Below are 25154 nucleotides of genomic sequence, written 5' to 3'. Positions count from 1 at the left end.
GTCTTAATTACACACTACATAAACATGTTGCACACATGTAGCCTGCATAGAGTAAGCTCACTCTGCAGCCCCATCTCAGTGTGAGAGCAGCGGGTGGACCCAGGCTGAAAAGCCTCAGGCTGCCTCCTCATGACATCACATGGTTGCAGAATGACTTGCCTAACACTCGTCTGTGAGGCAAGACTTCCTAAACACAGTGCGGTCACAGCTCTGTTAATACTGAGAGCGGATACAAAAGGTTTCAGTTTGTTGTGCTCGTCATTTGTAGAAGGTAAGAGCTTTCCTTCCGTTTCTGACTTATTTAAAGAAAAAAGGGACAAATGCAAACCTGTGCAACTTGTAGATACAAAGGCTGAGGAAAGAAAGAATTCGCCAAGAGTTTTGTATATGCTGCAGAGGAAGGCCCAGAAATTTACTTACATTGTTTAAGTGTCTTTGTCTTTACAAAGTAGGTGGCAGTGCTGCTTAGTAGTATGTACTCACTTAGTTTGTAGCCAAGTTAAAATTTGCACTAATTAAACAGCCTTCAGGAAAAATCCAAATTCAAGACTTGACAATCCAACACCTGCCTCTGATATTTCTTTTTTTTTTTTTTTTTTTTTTTTTTAAATGACATCAGAAACAGCAGTATGCGACATTACGTGATGGCAGAGCTTCAGTTCATCCTTTGTCATTTTTTTTTTTTTTTTTTTTTTTAAATAAATAGGACAGGGGGAATGAATGAGAGAAAGAGGGGGAGAGAAAGAAAGAAAACCAAAGGGGAGAAGAGACGGTGAGAAGGGGGGGGAAGAGAGAGAGAGAAAAAAAAAAAAAGAACTCCTGGGTCACCTGTATGGAGAAAAAAAAAACAAACAAAAAAAACAAACAGAGGAGACAGCAAACAACAAAGAGCAACATAATAATAGAGAAAACAAAGCACCATCACAATAAACTAGCTAGCCATAGATATCAATAGTTACTAAATAAAAATGCCTCTGATATTTCACTTTCAGCAGTGTTTGCTGCAGATTTAGAATTCCTGACAGCATAAACTGCGCTCCAGCTCGGAGCAGTGCAAACAAGACAGCACCTCAAAACAAAGGCGCGAGGAAAACACATAGGGGGACACATTAATTCATCTGCTGCTTGCAGCAGTCTTGCAGGCATTGTGCCGTCATGTGTTCTGTATGGTGGAGTATTAAGATAATCCTTTACTGTGTATTTACATACCTTTGTCAGTGGCTTACTAGAAAAGGGAAGTGCAGTTTAGCTGTAGTGCTCTGCTATTTGTGTAACCACTTTAGTTTTCTTAAACTTGCCTTCACGTAATTTTTTTAATTGAGTACAGTTCTTTGTCTGTCTTACAGGAACCTGCAACCAGGTTTAAGTCTGTCTGTAAGCCACCAAGTTATCAGTGATCTCATCATCTGGTGCTACTTCCTGCCTCTGTTGTCATGGTGACTCTAGGAGGCCCAGAGGACTGAATATAGGGCTAATGAAGAAAACTTCAAAGTACATGCAACCTACCACCCAACAGTGTCCATAAAATAATAAATATATAACGATAAAAGAGACACAGCCAAGCATGGAGGAGGAGGAGGACGGGGTGAATGGCTTTGGACGGAGCCCAGAGAGGAGGGGCTCTGACTGGGGTTGCATTGCCCTGCTGGACAAGACCAAGGAGTTCTTCCAGACCTGTGATGTGGAGGGAAAAGGCTTCATCACTCGCACTGATATGAGGGTTAGAGATGGAGGCTGTGTGTGTTTCTGTGGACTTTACACACTTCTGTAAAGTCTGCAGGCATTTGACAATTTCACATTATTAAGGCAGATATATATAAGACATTTTAAATGGTAGTTAATGAATCAAGGATTAATCATTCAGTGTATATACTGTCAGAAAGTAAGCCTTAACAAATCCATCTATTAATATCATTACTGTAAACATTTTCCACCAGTTAGGTTAATAATTGTGCCAGCCCAATATGAATATTTATTTCCTTTGAAAAACAGGGAGGGGTCAGTTTTTCCTCGACACTCTTACTCTTTCAGCGGTTTTTAAAAATCCGTGGAGGACCTGTGAGTGCATTAAGCCGCTGCTAAGAAGAACAACAGTTCAAAAGGACACACTTTTACCTGTGGAACAATTTAGTGTCCTGCGGGGCTTTAATAACAGTGAGCACCGAGCAGGGAACACTCAGTGTCACTTTTTCAGTTCATATTACCGTTGCTAAAGAACTCGGAGCACTCAAACAGCCTGAGAAGTGTCGGAGCAGCACGGCTGATGGAAATGTTTATGAATATAATGCCACTCTCTCAGCGCACAGGCTGCAGTGAAGAGCACAGGCAGGAACAATGCATGCAAGCCTCTTTTTAAAGGTCTGACCATTAGTGAGCTGTGCTCCCAGCTAATTAGGGCAGCTCTTGTGGGTTTGTGTTGAGGGTTTTTTTTAATAAAACACTCTTACATTTAAAAAAAAAAAAAAAGTTAAAAATAAAAACCTCAGTGCAACTGTTAGGTCAGTGTAAGCTTCGTCTGAGCTGTGTCACTACAGAGGAAAATGTACTGTAGCAGATTCAAGGTGCGAACTTATCACGAGACATTTATTTATTGTGTCTTAAAAGTAACTTGCAGTGGTTTTACAGTGAGTGTGTTTCATTTTGAAGTGGAGTTCAGCTCACCACAGTGGTATTTTAAAGTCCTTTTTGTTTATGTGTTTCTCCTGGCAGAGGCTCCACAGAGAGCTGCCTCTGTCCGCAGAGGAGCTGGAAGACGTGTTTGACTCTCTGGATACAGACCACACGGGTTACCTCACACTGGAGGCATTCACCTCTGGATTCAGTAGGTTTTCTGCCATCAGAGGCTCTTTGCTTGGATCACACATATCACACTTGTTACTCCAAATAGATTTCTCTATGTCGAACCTGAAATAGAAGACATTACTATAGCATCAAGTTGAGTTCAAGTTGATTTTGAATACTTAAAGGTATCTTGTAGTTCTGCAAACACAAAAAAACAGAGCGGCTTTAAGTGCAAAATAGAATAATAAGGAATAGTTTGTAAAAATGCAGGCAGGGCTGATTTGTGACGAAAGTAAAAGGGTAAGTTTACTAAAGCAAAGACAGGAAGTAGAGCTGGAGTGTTAAGGTGTTCATCAGAAGTGACCAGATGTAGGCAGGATTAGAAACGACTACATCAGAGGGACAGCTCAGGTAGAGCGGTTTGGAGAGGCAAGGATAGGGTGGTAGGAGACTAGAGAAAGGATGAGAAGATAGAGCTGCCAGACAATAATGAAAAGTAGAAGACCACAGAGAAGATTTGTGGATTTAGTGATGTAGCGATCATTTGCCTAATGGGAGGCAGATAATGGGAGCAGCTAAGAGAAAAAGATGTGGGAAGTCATGAAAAGCTTTTGAATTTATCTTTCAAGTTTAAAAGCTGTGGGTGTGTTTCAGGTCAGTTCTTGCATGGTCGAAGGATCTCTGTGACTGATGACCAAAATCAGGCCCCTGGCCCAGTCTTCAGGGCTAAGGAAGCCCTTTATCAGAGCCAATGGGAAGCCAAGCTGTCAGGAGTTGAGGATGAGGAGGAGAGGCACTTCTGCATGCTGCTGGAAAGCCTGGGAGCCAGTAATGTATTTGAAGAGTGAGTTTAATCACAACAAAACCTTATGTGCATTATTGTTTTTTGTCATGATCCATTCTTGACAAACCTGTGAGCTAAGTTGAGTTTTGTCTCTCCCTCTTTATCCCCTTCTCCTCTCTTTCTCCAGTCCAGACGAGGTGCGCAGCCTTTGGATCCAGCTCAGACGTGATGAGCCTCACCTCTTGTCCAATTTTGAGGAATTTCTGGCCAGGGTCACCCACCAAATCAAGGAAGCTCATCAGGAAAAGAAGGAGATGGAGAGCGCCCTCCAGAGGTAGTTGGGCAGAAAACACATACACAAAGGGCAAGGGAAAAGGGGCTTTTCATGGTGTTCTACCCATTCACAAGGTTTTTAGTGACTATGAGTGTGGACGAAATATTGGACATGAGGCTCAATATAGGGAAGGAATGAGAAAGAAATACAGCATTGTGCAACAGTCTCGAGCCACCCCTAATTTCTTTATATAAAAACAGGTTGCCTGTTTCCTGTTTGGATTGCTCATATGAATGTGTGTGTGTGTTTACAGTGTGCTTGGGATCACTGTCATATTGAGAAATTTAGCTCTTGCCAACCAGATACTATCCATATGATGTTGATGGTGGATCAAATTCTGTACTTTTCTGAGTCCATAATTCAGTCAGACTCTCACTTCTGTTTGTACCTCTGTCTGACTTCCTCAGAAGAGGATTTGAACCAGAAATTTCAAATCTGGATTCATCACTTCATAAGACATACATAAGCCTTTCCTCCCTGTTTCCTTTCCTTAAGAATGTCTTCTTGACAGCCACTCTTCCACTGCGATCATTTCTGACAAGGCTTCTGTGAAGAGTACATGGCTCAAACGAAGGGCCAGATACATCTTTCAGACGTTGTGCGATGTCTTTATTGAATTTTTTCCCCTGTGTCTTAAGGACATGACTTTAAGATACTATTCATCTTCTTTTGTCCTCCACTTGTCCTCATATTTTAACGACACTGCATACCATCTCAAGAGGTGCCAGGTTTTTGGCAAGACTATAAGTAAGGAAATGCATATGCTATATATATATATGTTTTATTTATTTACTTTGTTTTAACCAACACTTTACGGACCAAAAACCACAGTAAAGCCAATATGCTTCTTATGCATTAGCCCCTAAATAATCAGTGGCATAAGGGTGGGATTGTGTTTACATTGTGGACGCCAGCCAGAGCCTGCTGCATGGGATTTACCTGTAATTCTCTATAGAACAACGTCTTTATCCATTGTCAAATGACCACTAATCTAGATCCACACTCTGACTGCCTTCTAGTGGTGTGCAAACACATTAATGATATGATTGAGTGAACACAGAGCAAAGGGGTTGTTTTTTTTTGTACTGTATATTAATGTATTTACTCCCCTGATATGCAGAATGACATACTTGATGATTATAGTCTTTTGTCTTTGTAAATGCAACATGAGCATCAGTGGGATGTAGGCTTACTCATGGTACTGCGTGGCACCATGTTACAGCTTGTTATTCTTCTAAACTTAACTAATTGGCTGCTGGGGTCTTAACGATCATTACAGGGATTGTACTTACCAGTAGTCTGAAAATGTGTTTGCATGTCAAGTGCTCACAGTGTAGACAGCAATGTTGTTCTGTTTTTAGATATTACATGTACCACCTTGTGTCTTTCATCGATAAATCGTTTACCTTAACGTGTCATTTCAGGAAGGCAGCAACACATGACAGTGAGATCCGGTATTTATATGAAGAGATGGAGGCACAGATCAAAAATGAGAAAGAACGGCTGCTGCTAAAGGTAAAAGAGCTCAGACATGAAGAAAATCTGACAATGAAGCATCTCCTTGGCAACCGAAGAAGTAAAAAAGATTCAGAAATACAAAGCAAGATGTTTAAAGACATGTATGCTGGACTGCACTGTACAGAAGTGCACTCTATGACACAAGATGACCAACTTCAAATTTAAATAACTTTCTGTGTGCTCATTTTAATTCTGAATTCAACACAGCTGGGATAGGCTCCAGCACCTCCGCGACCCTGAAAAGGATAAGCGGAAGCAAATGGATGGAACACAAGGAAAAAGGAAAAAAAAGCAGTTCCTTATGGAAGCTGATAGTCTTCCACACTCAACCACTAGACAGTTATTTCAGTAAAGTGGAAGACCACTTTCTGCATTATCATAAATCCTGGGTCTTTCAAAGAGAGAGAACAAGCAGTAGTAATGATGTAAGCGTAGTTTTGCTTAAGGATTATATCATATTGACAGCAGTGTTTTTACCTTTCGAGTTAATTTTGTGCACTTTCTTTTAACCGCAAGTTGAACCTTTTCTTCTTCTGGTCCTGCAGGACTCTGAGCGGCTTCAGTTGCGCAGCCAGGACCTGGAGCACCAGCTTCTTACGAAGGAGAGAGATTTGGAGCAGCTTTTCCAGAAGCAGAAACGGGTAAGTTAATATGGACGAAGCATCCCAAAGAAATTCTGCGGTCATGTTTAATAAGAAACATCCACCATTGTAACAGCATGACAAAAAAAAAAATTAAGCTCTCTGTAAAAACATTTGTTATGTGTAACTATTGAATAGTGGGCATGTGGCATTACATCTGTCGTGTAGAGAGGATTTACACCAAACCTCACTGTTTTGTTCCCTGTGCAGATATCCCCTAAGTACACTTACCCAGCATTAGTGTATTATAACTCCTGTGAATATCTCCCTGTTTAGTTAGAGCACCAGTGCTCTGAGCTGAGCAGTGAGAAGCAGGAGAGCAACGTAGAGAACGTCAAACTGAAAATGACCAACAATGAGTTGTCCAGAGCGCTGGAGAGCACCAGCCAGGAGCTGGTGCTGGCCCAGGAACAGCTGGCTATGCTGCAGGAACAGGCCTCCCGGCTACAACGGGAGAAAGAAATGTGCGTATAAGCATTGTTTGTATTAACTGTGTTTCCCTGCAGTGTGCAAACAGATGCCATAGAGTAGCTATTTAAAAGCAAGTTTCTTCTGTCTTGTTTCAGGGAAATGTACCGAGTAACTGAAGGACTGCAGAGGGAAAAGCAAAGTCTAATGAAGCAGCTTGACCTCCTCAGGTATAATGAGAACACCCAGCACTTTTCAAACTTGGGTAATAGTCCATGAGTTTTTGATGAGCCTGTATGCACACTTTTGAGCCTGTGTGGACTGGAGACAATCCAAAAGTTGTACAATCATTCATGCCAATGTTGAGTGGATATAAGTTCCTGACCACAACTATTGTTTTACTCATTTTGGCTCCTGGTTTAGTCCTAACTGGCCAAACCCTATGAATCAAACTCCAAGGTTCAAGGATTTGCAAAGCACAAAACACTCTTTAACATCCCTTCTTTAACTTCCCAGAGAGATGAACAAGCATTTAAAGGATGAGCGAGACTTGTGCTGTGGTGTAGTAAGTAAATAGTATTTTATGTAACTGCATTAACTCGATTACAGCACTAGAATAGCTGAGTAATGCACCTTCTTTTTGTAAACAAGCCTCGAACCTCACTCAGAAAGAAGCAGAAGCAGAGAGCGGGCCTCGGCAATATATTTGATGACAGCAGCCAGCCGGCAAAAAGGTGATTCATTCATCATTCAAGTACTCTTTTTAACAGAATTCATCCCTGTCAGATTGCTTCCTATGCAACAAATGACAAATGTGATGTAAAAATCATGCATCAAAGGAGGAAAAACAGAGGATGTCTGATTCCTTATACTCACAAAAAATAGCCAAATTATCAAGTAGAAATATTAGAAAACTCAAGTGAATTGATCCAGTAAATCCTCTGTTTCTCCTCTGTCCCCAAAGAGCCTCACTGTTGGTGGATGGGTCCTACCTATCTCTGGAGGCCTTGCCTATAGAGCACCTTCAAATCGTTTTTGTTGCTTCCTCCTCCTGTAGTGAAGATGACACCACCACTGCCACCCCTGCTCCCTCCACCACAGCTGCTAGCAGCCCTGTGTGCCAACAAAGGCCTTCAGCGAATAGGAACTCTGGCTTAGCCAACGGTCACATCAGCCCCGTTCTGCCTAAAGTGCACGACGTGAAGACAAAGGCCAAAAGGCTGTCCACCAAAATGGCCACCAGCAAGAGGGTGTTAGGGAGAAGCAGAGACAAATCAAAGAAAGTCGAAATTGATAAGAAGGTGGCAGAAGAGGAGGAGGTGTTAGATGCCCCGCCGGACGGGTGGCCCCTCCGCAGAGTCATCTCCATAGAAGAGGACCACCTGCCCCACCTGCTCCAAGGAGGACCTCAGCCCTTACTGCACCAGCTCAGCGAGGAGGAAGACGAGAGGGATGAGGAGGAAGAAGACGACAGAAGGAGCGACCTCAGTGCTTCCCCACGTTACATCTCAGTGTCAAAAGAAGCTCCTCCTGCAAGGAAATCCTACTTTACTCAATCGAAGAAGACCCCACCTGTATCTCCAAGAGGACAGCCTGTGGGAAAGGAAACCTCACAGGTGTGTTTACGGCTCCCCACTTTTATATATGCTTTTAGATAAGTTACTGGAGAGGTAATGAAACTGTCTTTCTAATTGCTCGCCTACAGAAGGCGAAAGAACTGTTTGCCCCAGACCGCCTGTTTAAAGTGGTCCTGGTTGGAAATTCCAGCGTTGGGAAAACATCCCTGCTGCGCTCCTTCTGTGAGGGCCGTTTCCACCCTTCCACAACTGCTACTGTGGGTGAGAAGAAAGGCAGTCATATTTTATTGATGTTTCAGGGCCCGTTTTAAACAGATCTGAAGGGCATGTGTGCGAGTGTGGCTGTGGATGCCTTTCCTGAATACTGGGGGGCGATTTAGCATCACATGAAAGGGCTTGTGAAGTCACACTGCCTGTCTAAGAGCCCTGGCACTCATTGTACTACAGATTATGTCACTTTGGATGAATTTTCTTTATCCTCGCTTTCATCTTTTCCAATCCTCCTTTTATGCCTTGTTGTCACCACCTTTCTCACCCCTTTTTCTGCTGGAATGAAGCACAGGCACTTTGATCCCCCTACTGGCCATTTATATCATTGCTTCTTCGTAGTGAAAACGAGAAGTAAAATCAAACCTAAATTAAATGTGAGAAGTGTGTCCTTATATTATGTTCGATTATGTATTATATGTTATTATATGTTGTTGTTGTTTTTTAAATCAGGTATTGACTACAGTGTGAAGACATTAACATTGGACAATATGCAGGTAGCCATGCAGCTTTGGGACACTGCAGGCCAAGAGAGGTGAGTGACCACTTCCTTCAGCATATTTCAGTTAACTGGTTGGATATAAACCACTAATATCTTGCAACTTTAAGCTTACCAATAAAATGCTAATCAAGAATATCGTATCCAAAGTCTGAATATATAGTCAGTTTATTGCAACCTTCCTCCAATCTTAGGTTTAATCTGAGAGAAATTGTGAGCTTTTTTTAAACAAATTATGACTTTACATTCTCAAAACAAAATTTCCACACTTGCAAATTTCCTTTAATTATGCTTTTACCCTGCCACTGTATTACTTTATTTTATGTTAAAAAAATTTTTATAGAATTGATCTAATATGCCCTCTTAATAAACACAATTCCTCTTGCAATACTTTATTTTACATGAATGGAAGTGTATACAGTATAAATTAGAGATACTGTATAAAAATGTTTTTATTTCACTTAATGCATTACTTTTGTCAAAACCTTTGAATTAAATCCAATACTATGGACTTCTTGAGTGTTTCAAATCCTCCGTAGAAGTGAACAGAAACAAAATTACAAAAAAAATGTGTCGTATTTCCAACACTTCTTCTTCTTTTCTTGAATAGTCACTATAAAACAATAACCATGTAGTATTATTGTATCAGTATTGAGGTGGATGTACATAATGTATTCTTATACTCACATTTGAAAAATGGGCCACTGTGCTGACATTCAAATCCTGCTACTGACACAGGTACCGCAGCATAACCAAGCAGTTCTTTCGCAAGGCAGATGGTGTGGTGGTGATGTATGATGTTACAGTGGAGGAGAGCTTCAAGGCTGTGTGGCCCTGGCTCACCAATGTTCAGGTTGGACCTTTGACCCATTCAGTCCTGTGCAAGTCTTGTTTTGCTGCATGCATGGTTCAGTTCGTCCAATTTTGGAATTCACATTCTTAAAAGCTGGGGTTATTGCTCATAACGTTTATGCAGTTCACATCTTTGGCAAATCCTGAAATGGGAAGCTCTGGAACACTGTTCTTTATTTTCTTAGGAAGCAGCAGGAGAAGGGATCCCTATTCTCTTGCTAGGTAACAAAATGGACATGGACGAAGACAGGGAGGTGTCATTTAAAGAAGCTGAGCAACTTGCTTATGTAAATCTAATGCATTTTTGTGCAAGTATTGCCTGTTCTAGGACAACAGTGGGTCTGAATTTGTGTGCACACCCTTTTCAGGAAAACAAGGTGATGTTCTTTGAGGTCAGTGCCTACACGGGAAAGAATGTGACAGAGTCCCTGACTCACCTGGCCAGGTAAGATCAAAACAATCTGATACACAGTGCACTGGGGCTGCATTGTGATTCGCAGCAGATGTCAAGCCTTTTTTCCCCCTCTTTGTTTACTCAGAGTGTTAATGGAGCAGGAGGACAGGGTGAGAGATACAACAGTCATACTCAGCACTCAGCCTGTGAAGAAGAAAGCCTGCTGCAAGTGAAGACTCAAGCTAACACAAAGAAAACCTAAAACCATAGGAAAAAATTTTTTGTACTGCTATACTCAGTTTATTGAGAGGCAGATCTTTTTTTTTTCTGTGGAGATTAAAATGTTTGAAGACAAAACTGAAAAGAGTAATGGACTTTAAAACCAGGAAGGCAGTAAATGCTTACATCAATATGCGGTAGAAGTCCGTATAGTCTGTGTGAACAAACTGCTGTCAAACTTTAATGAAAGGAGCTCCTCTACAGTAAAACAAAAAGTTGTGCCATTACCTGTAAATGCCAAATCAAAATTGTCTCTTTGTAGTATTTAGAATATTCCTTATTGCAATTAAATAAAATCCTTTTACCTAAGAGGAAAATCAGAAGTATACTGTAGCCTTTTCATAGCAGAATCTTTGCTTCAAGTTTGAAATGAAAGCGGGATAAATTATTTGATTCTTTGACATTTTATTCATCACCACATTCTTTTTTTTTTCATATTCTTTGATCATCCGATCTCTAAACAAAGTGGTACATGGCATAATTGCATCATGTTTGTTACTGTTCTGAGGCATTCTTCTCTTTTTTCTGGCACCAAAGTTCTCAGTAATTAAAGAAATAAATTCCATTTCACATCTTTCTGAAATTAAAAAATGAAAAAGGATTCACATGCAGATACTTGCTAAAATAAAGCAATGAATTACTGTACTCTCTATACAATTATACAATATGTAATAAATGTTACTAAAGGTAAAACAGTTAATGACTGTGCTATAATCCTCTTAACATCACACAAGTTAATCGTTTTCCATTCATTGTAATAATAATAATAATAATAATAATAATAATAAATAAATAAATGATTTTCATTTCATACATCAATCAAAATAATTCTCAGAAACAGACCAAAAAATCAAGTAGGATGATACATTCAATGAGGTGCCCGAGTCAATCAAGTTGGTACACATGATGGCACTATTGCTGATAGATACGTGCCTATTGTGATGACATCACCTAGATGCTGGCTTGATGGCATCCAATCAGATGCGCCCAGATGCCCTCCCTGGCAAACTGGAATGCTTGTTGGAGAGCCTGTGCCCTCCCCCTCGCTGACCAGAGGGGCTGAGGCTAGGTCTGCGGCACGGCTTGGTCTGTTGTTCTTAACGCATTTTGTAGTCGTGGGAAATGGCGGCCTCGCATAGCTGTCCTTTAAAATCTAGCTCAAGGGTGAACTCCAGGTCACGCTGCAACAAACATTACCAAAAGTGAATTGAAGTAATCAGTTACAAAGAATTACACACAACCAAAAAGGCGAAGGACAAGCAGCACTGTAAGAAATATTTCCTTAATTAAAAAGAAAAGAGATTCTCTATTAATTAACAGCATGCACACAGCAAATAAACAGGACATTTTCTATTATTAACAATAACTACAGGGAACATAGGACATACCATTATTTGAATATTTTCTGTTATTTAATGGTGTGTGGTCAGGATACAGAAGAAGCAGCTACTTTTCAGCAGCTCCTTTGCCACAAGGGGTCACCGTAGTGGGTAGCTCTTCCTGACGCAGCCCCAAAGGGGATTTTGTGGCTCAGGCTGGAATTAAACCAGCTACTTTTTGCTTGCTAAGCAAATATGCGCTATTAGAGGCAGTCTACAGTAAAACAGGATGTTAAAAATATGGCATTTTTTACTAATTGAAGGTTTATCTATAGTAAAAAGAGGACTTTTTCCACTATTTGTATCCATATCTTTATTATATTTCTAAGTATGTTGCTGCTGTTGTAATTTAGGTAAATTCCCTTTTTAAGTCTAGAGAATTGTCTTGAAAATTTTTAGTCTTACCACATTCTTCTCGTTGGGCCTGACAGCAAGACTGCCAAAGATCTCCTCTCCCTTCTTGACAGTTAGGTAGTCCTCTAAATAAAACACAGTCTGTTTCCAGTGTGTGCTTGGGGCATCTGGAGCTAAAGATAGGATGTGATGGAGGGCAAGGGAAAAGGCAGGGAAGTGAAAATGAAAGATGGTGGAGATGATAAAGAGAGAGGAGGAGAGAATTTGAAATTAGGTTAAAGAGGAATGGTGGTGAGGAAAGAGGAGTAAAGAGGAGTAGGGGAAATAAAAAGATTTACAGAATAGTCTTGACAGGCACTAGACTGCCTTCGGCATGTTAGCATAGAAGAAGTATAACAGCAAAGTGCCTGAAATTCTCTCATCCAATGGGAAAAATACAGAGGCAGATAGAAGAGATCTCCTTCGGTGATGCTCAGCCTCAGGGCCAACAGACAGCCAAAAAATAGAACCTCCTCTACGTGATATTATGTAAGCACCGGATGCGTGAATGTATTAACATAAGCTTGCATAACATATTTCACTATAATAGGTGTCCTCAACAGCATGATGACGCGCTCGGTGATTCTGCTGGTTCAAACACTGGTCACGTAACACCAGCAGAGTGTAGCCAAGAGCTAAGGTGCAGAAATGGAGCGCCATCCATTTAATATCCACTGATTCACTGCTCAAACTACTCAAGTGGCTGCGGGGCGAGCCAGGATGTGAATCTGCTTAACGGTGCAAGCAAATCTTCATGTATCCTTGGCTACAGTTTTATACATTTTATAAACTTTTGTGGTGTAAAATAACTGAATAATCTAGGAGAAATAATATTTATATCAGGTTTTGAAATCTGTGAATCGCTGAACACCTCAGTTCAGTTCTGAAACACACTTGCTGTGACAAATAAAACTGATCACAAGTGAAAAAGAAATGTCACTCATTGGTGTTTCAGTTAAATAACAAGTGGATTTGGAGAATATGTGTTTTAAGGCATAAGTTTCAGAAAAGATTGTGAGTGTAGACATTTAAAGTTCCTTAGAATTGTTTTATCATTGAAAGTGAACTACAGGAGTTGTCCACTCTTTTCATAAACCTTTCTGTTGCATCGCATTGGGTACATTGCAATAGAGTCCTGATAGACAATCCTGGGAAGTAATTGTCCTTGTCTGCTATGCAGCATAACACAACCTCACTATATAAGCACCACATGGAGAAAGTAATATCAAAAATGTATAGTACAGTACTGTGGAAATGGCTTGAATCACCCCTCAATTCTGTATATTTTCCTTCAATGATGGGAAATGGGTGCAGCAGTTTGTTGAAACGAGTTTTATTCAGGAATAGTTCTCCAGGCTTCTTGAAGGACATTCAGAATTCTTCCATGGATGTTGGCTGTCTTTTGATCTTTTCCTTGTTGGGATGATCCAGAGATTCAGGCTCTGGCCAACCCCTGATTGATAGTTCGATTCATGACTGATAGTTCCATGTGTGTTTTTCTGTGTTTGGGATCATTGTCATGCTGATAAATCAAACTGTTACCAATCTCTTTCCACATTATATTGCACGGTGGCACAAACCTAACTGCACTTTTCTGTGTTTGTTATTGAATCGATTTTGACAAGATCCCCAACACACCTCCACAACAAATTCATCTCCAAACCATGAGAGAGCCTCCCCTATGTTTTACAGATGGCTGTAGTGACTCTTTCCTAAACACCTTGGTTCATATTGATGATTTAAACAAATCCAAAATGTAAGTTTTGGATTGATCACTCCATAACACCTGCTGCCACTTATTTTCTGTTCAGTTCTCGTGTAATTTGGCATGCCTCAGCCTTTCATTCCTGTTTTCCTGCTTTAAAAATGGCTTCTTTGCAGGCACCCTTCCTTTCTCATGAGACTTTACTGAGCCGTAGATGGATCAGCCAAAGTGCCAGATGCATCTTTTCTGGAGTTTTTTCTATTTTTTAAAAGACATGCATTTCAGACACTGTTCATCTGCTGTAGATAATTTTGTCATTTCTTTTGTCCTCCACCCGTTCAGTGTCCTCAATTTTGTTAATTAGACTACCCAGCATGCTCAGAAATGTCAAGGTTTTTAACAATAGATCTTAGGAATCACCTTGTTGGTCCAGAAATAGCATTTTAGGGCTGTTAAACTGTGGTGTCTTTGGAATTTTTGATAGATTCAGCTAAAGAATTGGAACAAATTATGTATTTTTATAATGAATTGCTAGTCGCAGAGTTCCAAAAGATAAAATTACAATTCGTTTTTTTCTACGTTATCTGTTATGTGTTGAAATAAAACTGATTCATCCCTTGAACTAGGTGCCTTTTTTTAACGCTTGAATGATTCATAGGTCAGTGTTAAGTGGCTTACCAAATAAGAAATATTCCTCTTCCTTAAAATAAGTGAAAAAGCAGCCAATATCTAATGAAAAACCCTGGAAGATTATCAGAAAGCTGGGAGAACGACCAGTTAAACCAGTTTAACATTTTGAAGTCTGGTTACCAGGGTTGATCAAGACTTTTACACACACTGTACCAAAATATGTGACACAATTTTTTTTTCTATTTGATTGACCCAGAGGTTTAAATCTCAACTCTTTAAAATAAAAAAGGCTCCTGTTTAGCCTCACCAGTGGAGAAACCAGTCTTCTTGTGACATTTGGTGAATTCAATGGTGAAATAGGTGACCAGAGCATGGACGTAATCATTGCGCTGAATCTGCAGACAGAAGGCTGAGGTGAAGGACAGGTCCTCTGGCTTCACAGTGTAGATGTCCACTTCCTGAAAATAAAATTGCCAGTAGCTGATGTTATATATGTCAGGGCAAATGAGCTTGAAATCCATAACCATGCTATTTCAGAATAGAGCCACTGTACAATCACAGGCTTGCAACTTGCCACCACCATTTGCGATCTCTCACATACACATGCGGCACATGTATGTCAATGCTTCTTGATTATTCACCATGATTACTGTGCATGTGCAAGAATATGTGTGTGTGTGAAAGCCCACAGGTTGAATCACGGCTGGCAAATGAAGCCTGCTCGCACTACACATGCTGTGTGGGTGTCCTCCCTCATGTCTACAAGGGAGGGAGGTTTTGTGCGTGTGAGTATATGTGTGTGTTTTATATCAAACTGCCTTACTGAGGTAGCCACAGATCTAAGTACTTTGTCACCTGCTAGGCATCATACTGGGTTCAAAATAGAGGAGCAGGTGCATATCTGCTTTGCATGTAGATGATGCTGTATTTAGGAGGATGGAGGGGGATTTTTATTTTAAATTGCAACCTGTTCATCTTGCCCAGCCTATTGGGCTTTGGAGCACTCGGCCATGTGGCGTCACCATGACAGATTGTGATTTAACACCTCTGTCCTTTCCAATGATACCAGGCCAGTATCGTATACAGCAAATTGTAGGAGGAGAGAAAAAAAATCCCCGGGAGCGACTTTGTAATTTTAGCAAGCGAGGAATGACTGGCAGTTTGAATTAAGAAGCGGTGAAGTGGCTGGCAGGGGTGGGTTGGGGTGAAGATGCCCTGAATACATACATGTAAAAAAGATACCTGCAGTGAGAATAAAATTTCAGACAGGCATGTCAGTGGCTAAGCTCCTCCATCCTAACACATGAATCACCTTTTCTTAACACAAAAGCAAGACCATCGCTTATCACACTGATGGAGAGCCCATTTCATTCCCACTGGTGACTCAATGCCTGCTCTTGTGTGACATTTCACCATCGCACAGAGGGAAAGACTGAGTGAGACCTCCCTATTCACTCAGACTACTGAGGCCTGACATTGTTTAAAATCAGAGAATGGGACACAAGATGAAAGGAACGGTGGAGTGATTAGAAAAGTGAAAGTGAGAAACGAGACTATAAAATGATGTGAGACAGAGATAATGAAAAAAGGGGCAATGAAGACATAAAATGCTTGGAATAGAAAGAAACATGATATATGGAGAGAAAAGGGACAGTGAAATAGAGAAAAGGTAAAGGTAGAGGGGACAAACAAAAAGGTTATCACCTCTGTGAATGCTCTCATCCTCTGTTCATTTGCGAGATGAAAGACAAGCTTCTGTTGTATCTTCAAGCATGAAAACAGAGCTGCAGCCTATTACAGCCAGCCAGAAATCTCTATTATGTACTAGAAAATAGACTCAATAGATGGGGAATGTTCACAGTGACAGAGGATCACAGCTGTCTGACTTTTTCTGGGAATTCATGTACCCAGGAGATAGAGAAAAACAAAAGTGTTTGGATATGTGCCACAAACAGGTATGAAATCATACTGTAGACAAAACGCGTTCACAAACTGGTACAAATGCAGACTAACCTTCAGAAGGCAGGCGTTCGTCACCACTTGCTTGGGATCTACCACATCTACCAGAGGCTCTTTGATGGCCACATTGCGAATGCAACTCATGTCGAACCCATATACGTTTTCCCACCCTGTACATACAAAAAACAAACCAGATACCCATGTGAATGACCATGCACACAATATGTGTTTTCTGGATTTTTTTTTCTCCTTCAGTTTTCAGGCACAAGCAAAGCTCTGTTCTCCCTGTTCCTGCTAAGCTGTCAGCACAAAAAAGGTAGCAGAGAAAATAAAACAGAGCGCTTGACTCTGCCAGGAAGAACAGTCCCGCTGTCTTTCTGTCTATCCAGGCCGTATGTGGAGAAAGACAAGCCGTCCCGAAAATATACTCTGGCCTCCTCCTCTACCTCCTCCAGAATGTCTGGCATCCTTGTTTTATTATAATTTGGGCTGAAAACACACCAAAAAACACATTCACTCCCCCACTCACTCAGTCCCTTCACTCCACCTTGCTTTGTCAGGAGGCCAAACACTAAGTCTGTATCATGAGATGGTGAGTGTGCCACCAACGCAAAAAAAACTAAAAATAAGAGTGTGAGGGTTTGGGGTAAAGTGAGTTCTTTTGGGATTTATGTGAAAGAATGTACCTTTATGTATGTTTAGATGTAATAAAGCACAGGAGGCCACCTGTGCAGTGAAAGGGAACTCAGTAGGCGTTATTGACCCAGATTCAAAGCCGATGTACGTACAGGTTTGAATGGCACCTTTAATACTGGATCACAATGTTAAGCTCAGCCCTCCAGCTGTGTTAGCTATTTGAACACATGCCGTGAGTTTGGAGCAGAGAAAGCAGTTCAGGATAAAAAGTAACACGCTGGTTTAAATGCTTTTGAACCTCTTGCTGCACAACAGGTTTCAATGCTAGATTAAACTACTTCCACTTAAATTAAAAATTATTTGCATTCACCCAATTTTTAATCTTATGGTCTTTATGGCTATAACCCAATAAATACCCTGTACATTTTAGCCACTTTTGCAGAAGGTACTGCTTTTTACTGTGGCATGTTTTGGGTTTTTTCCCCCTTGCAGTCACTAATCAGCATTTAAGAAAAATCTATGGCTTGTCACTGTCACATAAAGTACTGTTTGGTTTTATAACCTACAGCTTCACTGTTTTGGTTCAGTCTTAGAAGTAGCTAGCTCTTTTCAGATGTTTTCAGTTTGGGACTGAAAACATCTGAGGCATTTGAGGCAAGCAGGAAAAGCTCAGTAGGTAGAGTGGTGGCCCCATGATCGGTAGGTTGGGGGTTCGAATCCACTGAACGACTACCCTGAGGTACCCCTGAGCAAAGTACCGTCCCTACACACTGCTCCCCGGGTGCCCAATGGCTGCCCACTGCTTCACTGAGTGAATGGGATAAATGCAGAGAGAAATTTCCCCACAGGGATCAATAAAGTATACATTATTATTATTACATTATAAACAAGTTGCTCTACTAGTGAGGAGAGTGGAACCCAGTATTTTAATTTAGCAACTGATGAAGTCTAAAGCTGGTCAAAGAAACTGACTTTCATTTGCAGTCATGTAAAAAAAAAAAAAAAAACTTCCACAGGACTATGCACTTTAGCAGCTTGTAAAACCACCTTTAACAGCAATTTCTACGTGACTTTATCAGTCTCTCACATTGTTGTAGAGGAATTCTGGCCCACTCTTATTTACAGTGTTGCTTCAGTTCTTTGAGGTTTGTGGGCATTTGTTTATCCACAACTCTTAAGGTCTCAACGCAGCATTTCAATCAGACTCAGGTTTGTGCTTTAACTGGGGCATTGCAACAGCAGTATTGTTTTGTTTTCCATTTTTAGCCATTCTGTTGTACCTTCGATGCTTTGCTTGGGATCATTGTCTTGCTGCATGACTCCTTATCAGACCATATATAAAGTAGACAGAAAGGCATGAAGTGGGAAAAGAAAGGGCCTCGGGTCTGACCCAAACCTAGGCTGCTACCTTTCACCCTCACAGAGGCTTTCTCCCAGCAAAGTAAACACTTGTTCAATCTTTTGTACTGCCACAAACATTAACATGCTAACTCACACCTGTAGAGTCTGAAATGTAACTTTTGGACTTTTTGTAATCTGGTTTTACTGACTACTTAAATCAGTTCGGAATACAAACCAAATTTAAACAAACATTCATATGCACTTTATCTACTACTCATCCACAGGAACCATCACGCTGTGACGCAACAGTGGGCACTAGTTAAACACAGCTGAGAGGAAGCCCGAAAGAATTTAAATGAAACTGCAACAAATGTATCGTAACTACTCACAATGTATCTTAAAGTCCTTGTACTGCCGGTCTTCAATGGCTACCACGTAGAGCGCTGCTCTGTCAGGGAACATCAGGCCTCCAGGTTTCTGAATACAAGAAGAAAACAAAAGTCAGGTATCCAGTGAACACACACACAAAGGCCATCAATCACTCATACTGTTCACACACCTGGCATGTAATAAAAGATCACATGTGCTGAGTTCAAAGCCTGCTGACAGCCATTGAGGTTAGCAACCTGATCATTCATGTATGACCTCAGCATCTGGCGAGCAGACACATGCAAGCGAGCGTACAGTAAATTCTCCACTTCAACGCTGTGTGCTGTGTCTATGTGTCAAATAGCCTTATTTGTCCAGCCAGCCACTCACAGACACACACGCACATAAAGCCCTGCTTAACTCCCCAAACCTCCCGCAGCACCATCTTACCAGCCACTTGTCCCTGGCAAAGATGACCGTGTTGAGCATGGATTCGTAGAAAAGGCAGTAGCCCATCCACTCTGAGATTATAATGTCCACCTTCTCCACGGGCAGCTCCACCTCCTCCACCTTGCCCTTGAAGATGGTAATGACTGCAGTGTGCATAGCCACAAAACAGCAGGCAGTAAATTACTTCACAGCTTCTTCATCAGATTAGAGCAAATGACTTTATTCTCAAGTGACAATGTTTGTATGCCTTGGGATTGCTGTAAATTAGTCCAACTTAATTATTGTTGTCATCTGGCGCCTGATTTTTTTTTTGGTGCATGCATTTTATTTGTCTCATTTCCCCATTCTGACATCTTTGACCTCCAGAGGAAGAAGACACCACCAATTTAAAGAGGTGTTACACGGCAGGGAGTTTTGTATTACCAATTGACCTATGATGTGCAGTATATATCATTAATTTCATTACTAAATATAAGGAAAAATAATTTTAAAAATGTATACATTTTCTCAGGGCAGGTGTTCATTCATTCAGTGAATTTAAGCCATCTGTGTTCCACAACATTAATGAATGCAGTGCACAGATGCTTTCCTTCTAAAGTAGCATAAAGGGGCAGTTACTGAATTTATGCCAAGGTTTTGTAAATTGAGCTCGTCACAAAATTTCATTTATCAAATATTCAGAAATTACAGGAAAATTCAGCAATTCAATACTCTGCCCCTAATAACACAATTGGAGGTTAAATTACCTTTTTCTAATGACTGATAGTCAGTTCTACATCTACTTTTGGAATATTTATAGTTATTAATGCATAAACGGAAGTCCTGACATTATAACTTTACCACTAGTCTATGTTCAGGGGATCAAAAGCCAAGTACCTGAAATGTAAATATAAAAGATTAAATTAAAACCAGCCTAATGTCAAATATGTAGGTTATGAAACCAAGCATCTGTTTCCCATCCTCCCTCTGTGAAGTTCAGGGTGGCATTTTACAATGGTAATAAGCCCCACTGAGGGGATTCTGATTGATGGCAAAGATTACTGTTATTTGACGAGCTGCCATTTAACCATCAGGACTGTGACTAATATTGTCAAGTGTGACGGTAATGATGGAAATATACAGATTTTACACGCTACTTCTCAACCAGATATGTTTGCATCGTTCTGTCTTCAGATAGGTGGATGTGGGATTATGGCAGTAATGAGAAACAATACTTCTTCTTACCATTGTGCAGGTGATTCGACTTGATAATCTTCTCTGAATATTCAGATATACTTGAGCATTCAATCTGCAGGATCACAGAAAAATAACATCCAGTTAAAAGGTCGAGACATGGAGTTATTGGTCTATCTTTAAATTAAAAACAAACAAACACTTTTTTGATCAATTTATCAATAATTAGAAAATATTTCATGGGTTTTAGTGTGAGTAAACACACACAAAAAATTAATCAAATCCATCTAAAAACACTAAGGGGCTTTTTGCATCTTCAAGTGCAAATAACAGTGTCTATGGATGCAGCTGCTGTTCTTCCAGATAAGTCATCTCAGATCTGGTGCCAAATGAAAACTCATGATTAAACCTTCCTATTCATGGGTATACTACAGCCTATAAATCATACATAACTGTGGGTTACAACACCAACCTGTCACTTACAGCTGTTCTCTAAGGGGAGCCAGGTGTCTCTTATTGCCTCTGTCTAACAGAGTTTGCCTGACAAGCTCTTAAGATACATTTTTAAAAAGCCAGGATACTTTTTTAAAATAAATGTATTTGATATGGAGGAGTCAGAAGTCAAATATGTGTAGACTGCAACTATTTCTCTCATAAAGATTTAAACAACAGCAGTGAATGTTTGATTGCAGTGAAGCATTTGTTTGTGGTCAGATAGTTCATCTATTTGTCTCACCCCGTACACATGTTTGGCACCGGCGTTGGCAGCAAACATTGAGAGGATTCCAGTGCCGCTACCGACATCCAGGACTATTTTATCTTTGAACACGTGCTTGTTGTGGTACATGGCATTCCTGTAGGTCAGTGTCCGCACCTCATCTTTCAGCATCTCCTGCAGTGATAATAAGAGTAAGAGTCCATGTTACCTGATGATTTTTCCAGTACCGGCATGCATACAAAGGACCAAAAACTCAACTACCAAAGAGCAGTGTGATTCATAAAAATCCTCAAAGGAATACATATTACACATTATGTTACATAATGGATCTACATTGTGGCAAGTGTGGGCAGTTTTGAGAATACATTGATTTTTTTTCCATGAGTAATGATATGGAAAAGGCAGTATTTAGGCCAAAAGCGTTAGTGACAGTGGCAGAGCTTCTTGAAATAGACAGGAGTACAACACAAAGCCTTTGGGGACTGCCTGATACCCTTCTCCCTGAGCCCATTCACATATCCCACTTTCCTTCTTTTTCACTTTGCACTGCTTTAATCAGGACACACTGGTTGACTGCAAGCAGACAAAAAGCTGACCTATATGCTAAATGCAGACACTGTTTAAGAGGTCTATATGTTCCTAAACTTTTCCACCATCTCTTTGTCACATACCAAGGTCATTAGTTGGGCTGTGGCCTTGGCACTTTACTTCAGATAGTTTTAAAAGACAAACAAACACTTTTTACTACTGGAGTGCTGAATATGGATTTTTACCATGCATATAATGTTTTTAGTGGTGCTTGGTAATAGAAAAGCCTTGTGTTTTGTCAGTTGTCAGCTACTGAAATCACTTTTAATACTTAAAGTTTGGTTCATGCTGGGAGTTTATTATTCGATAAATTTAATAATTTCAAAAATGTTGCAGATGCTTTTGTTTAAATCTCAAACTCCTTTTAAGGGCAGATTCTGAGAGTTCTGTTTTTATTTGTCTCCATTTTGTTGCTTTTAGTCGTTCGTTAGGCTTTCCCTTGGCATCTGTTACCTTAAGTGGATCTACTGAACTGAAGGTTTGATTTCTGTATGCACAAGGTTCACAGTTATTGAAAATACAGCATAAGAATATGCATCAAAATCAAAATAAAAGCCCAATTGTCCTTGTATATTATAGTGTTAAATCGGTTTAGGTTATTTTTTGACATATCCTACTAGTGTAAAGCCAGCCAAGCATGGTTGAAATTCCTTGGCAAAGATAGAAAGAGTCAAGGGGGTGCCTTTTTTTAAAAATTCTAATCATACCAAGCTGCTGTTTTTCCAGCCCTGTCTGCATACCTCATGGATGCCAAAGTGAGCATAAGAGTCAAAGTAGTAGTCCCGTGATGTCATTTCCTCGGGGCTGATGAACTTGGCAATCTTGCCTCGACCAGGACAGGTGGCCAGTGCTGCTACATGAGGCGTATGGGGAACGCAGGGCACATGGTGGGTAGTAGGCACTGGTTTAGGCAGTGGGGAGGGCTGAGCAGACTGAGAAATGGGGGACATTACAGGCTGCTGCCTCTGTTAAGGACATACAAGAAAAGAAAAAAAAGGGAGAGTTTGTAGCATCATTTAGACATCACAGTCAAGTTAATGGTTTAAAACGAAATTATGGGAATACATAGGTTACAGGTTAATAACGGTCTTCTAGAGAGATCATTCAATTCAAACCAAGAATAAACTCTGAAATGTTTTTTAATTGTATTGTAAAGCCATTTCCATAACACATATGAGACAGCGGTGATACACTGTGCACTCATGGAGGAGCCGGCAAGAGATGCAGGTTCCGCTTCAGCACCAAGGACAGCGGACATTATCACGTTCAGCAGCCCATGTCCGTGCATCAGTAATGAACCACTTAATCAAAATGCAAATATTCCATATGCATCGTCTATTTTAACTGCATTTCCATGCGTCTTTTGAGTCTAGAGCTGTCCTGACATCTGCAGGACATGCACTTTACTTAGCTTACAAGCCATCAGTGCAAAATCTATTCTTAAACTCGTCTCCATAATTATCGCTGAAAAATACAGAGATATGCATAATATCTACACCAAATGTGTTGACACGATCAAAAAATACCAGACGGAGAGTTCACCGGTCCCGCTAAATGCGGTGCAGGACACCACAAGGTCCCTACCTCTGAGCTGTCCGCCTCCGCCATCTTCCGCCGTAGCAGCAAACAACGCGACGAATGCCTCAGTCCCATGAGAGCTGACGAGATTTAGGCTACAACTCTTTTAAGTGTTGTAGCCTTTAAGGGCTCTGAAATCCTAATAGAAACGTGGGAAAAATAACAGAGAGCCACAGAATATGACTGGAACACACGGAAAAGTGAGGGTCATTCTAAGAATGTATCACAATTTCTTACAAATTAGGCTAAACCCACTCCCGGTGGAAAGTTGTGAATATGAATTTGAGCGAGGTGAAACGTTCGGATATCCATACTATAAATGCGATACAGGTTGTTTTTAGTGGGAGGACTCAGGGAGGCAGAGCAGTCTATTGGCTGGAGAGATGGTGTTGCGAGTAGAAGGTTGTAGGTTTGATACCAGCACTAGTCGGTCCTTCCGTTAAAACCCTCGTGCGCCGCTTCAGCGTAACCCGCTCGCTCATTTTTACATCTCCGGTAAAAGCAGGCTATCAGAGAAGACGCGAAATGTGCCGCACCACCACCAAGAAAGACATTCAGTCGCGTATTACAAAAGCAGTTCCACAAAAATGCTTCTCATCAGCCACTTCATCTCTTGGAAACAGCTCTCATCACAGGGACTCCGACACCAAAAGTCGCATCTTTTTGTGTTAAAGCCCTTTTAGTTGTAACGCCGAAGGCTTTCTCCGCAGAGAAAGTTTAAAAAGGGGAGTTCAAACTGCTTAGTGTGCACCCGCCTGCCCGTTAAACTGGGACCCCGCTGACGACATGAAACGAGTGGTGACAAAAATACAACTGTCACCAAAAAGAATAGCTTAATCTCTGCCTTCTCAAAGCTAGATTCCTTCTCACACCAGACTTTCCCACAGTTAAAGGACCCAGGCAACCGGCAAGATTCTTAGTGGCTCGCTTATATAACACAGGTGTTTGAGTTGGAGAAGAAAAAAACAACAACTGCAATACAAACGTGGTATGCTAATTCTGACCATGAGGCTGTTTAATGTTGAGAGAGGTGTAGGCTACCTATAGGTCCCTTAATGATATCTGAATTGTAAATCGATTAAAGGTGTGCAGCTTCCGATTAGTAGCAGTAAATAGTTTTTAATTACTTGGCACAAAGCCTATCAGAATCATGTTATAGTTACATTGTTACTTGAAAGTTGATGCCGTTTATAATTTCATGGTAATTTGTGGAAAGCTGAAAATGATTTTGACGATATCTTTTTTCAGTGTTACAACCAAAACGTACAAAAAAAGCTATTTGACCCGATTCGTGACTGAGTAGTCTACCACAGACAACGCATGGAAACAGTCATGTATTCGTTGTGATATGAAAATCAGTCAGAGCAGGTCCATTCAAACAATACACATATACATTAATTTCTGAGCACATTTTTTCATACGTTATTCGATCATTTCCGTTTTGGAATCTTTATTTTAAGTGTTAGAATATATCCATCCATCCGTTTTATGTTGTTGGGGGACAGCAGCCTCAGCAAACCATTCCCCTCCTCCTGGACTCACCGAGGCGTTCCTATAGGCCAGACAAGAGATGTAATCTAGCCTCCCGGTAGGACATCCCCGGTAAAGCTCGCACAGGAGGCACCCAGGGGCCCACCTCACACACCATAGTTAAAATATTTAAATTTCAACTAAATTTGTAGTAATGATCGGATTTCCTCACTTATCTACACCACACTCCTTGTCCTTGATTTCTTATCATTTCTTATCATTCCTCTGTCCCTTAATAGAAACCACATATATAGAAACTATCCTCCCTTTCAGTTGTCTTTTGCACTTCCATATCGGAAAGTAGTTACTGTAGGTTATTTTCTGCTTATGCGTTAATGTAATTAATTAACTTATTTATCCTTAAGTAAGGT

General features: G+C 40.6%; 2 protein-coding genes across 4 annotated transcripts; one reads left to right on the top strand and one right to left on the bottom strand.

Moving 5' to 3' along the window:
• The first annotated feature begins 148 nt into the window (after positions 1-148).
• cracr2ab (calcium release activated channel regulator 2Ab) lies at positions 149-10651 on the top strand. 3 transcript variants are annotated; one of them, XM_026147216.2, is made up of 18 exons: positions 149-271; positions 1347-1720; positions 2710-2821; positions 3436-3625; positions 3753-3899; positions 5324-5414; positions 5963-6058; positions 6335-6522; positions 6625-6696; positions 6983-7031; positions 7118-7200; positions 7524-8082; positions 8172-8304; positions 8764-8845; positions 9548-9662; positions 9847-9948; positions 10030-10106; positions 10201-10651. In XM_026147216.2, the coding sequence occupies exons 2-18, from the start codon at positions 1565-1567 to the stop codon at positions 10286-10288; spliced, it is 2340 nt and encodes a 779-aa protein (XP_026003001.2). In that variant the 5' UTR covers positions 149-271; positions 1347-1564; the 3' UTR covers positions 10289-10651. The 3 variants fall into 3 exon arrangements, 2 of the variants coding, with proteins under 2 accessions (XP_026003001.2, XP_026003000.2); XM_026147215.2 differs by having other exon boundaries at positions 7431-8082; XR_013902985.1 differs by lacking the exons at positions 9847-9948; positions 10030-10106; positions 10201-10651 and having other exon boundaries at positions 7431-8082; positions 8172-8300.
• A 71-nt stretch (positions 10652-10722) lies between these two features.
• On the bottom strand, positions 10723-23368 carry prmt8b (protein arginine methyltransferase 8b). Its single transcript, XM_026148097.2, has 10 exons — positions 23260-23368; positions 22416-22640; positions 21106-21261; positions 20421-20484; positions 19197-19339; positions 18767-18854; positions 16455-16570; positions 14749-14899; positions 12119-12240; positions 10723-11515 (listed from the first exon to the last, which is right to left on the bottom strand). The coding sequence occupies exons 1-10, from the start codon at positions 23326-23328 to the stop codon at positions 11432-11434; spliced, it is 1218 nt and encodes a 405-aa protein (XP_026003882.1). The 5' UTR covers positions 23329-23368; the 3' UTR covers positions 10723-11431.
• Positions 23369-25154: the final 1786 nt, after the last annotated feature.

Source organism: Astatotilapia calliptera, chromosome 17 (genome assembly GCF_964374335.1).
Source record: "Astatotilapia calliptera chromosome 17, fAstCal68.1, whole genome shotgun sequence".
Lineage (NCBI taxonomy): Eukaryota > Metazoa > Chordata > Actinopteri > Cichliformes > Cichlidae > Astatotilapia > Astatotilapia calliptera.
Note: the sequence above shows the minus strand (reverse complement) of the source record. Positions and strands in the feature narration are given on the sequence as shown.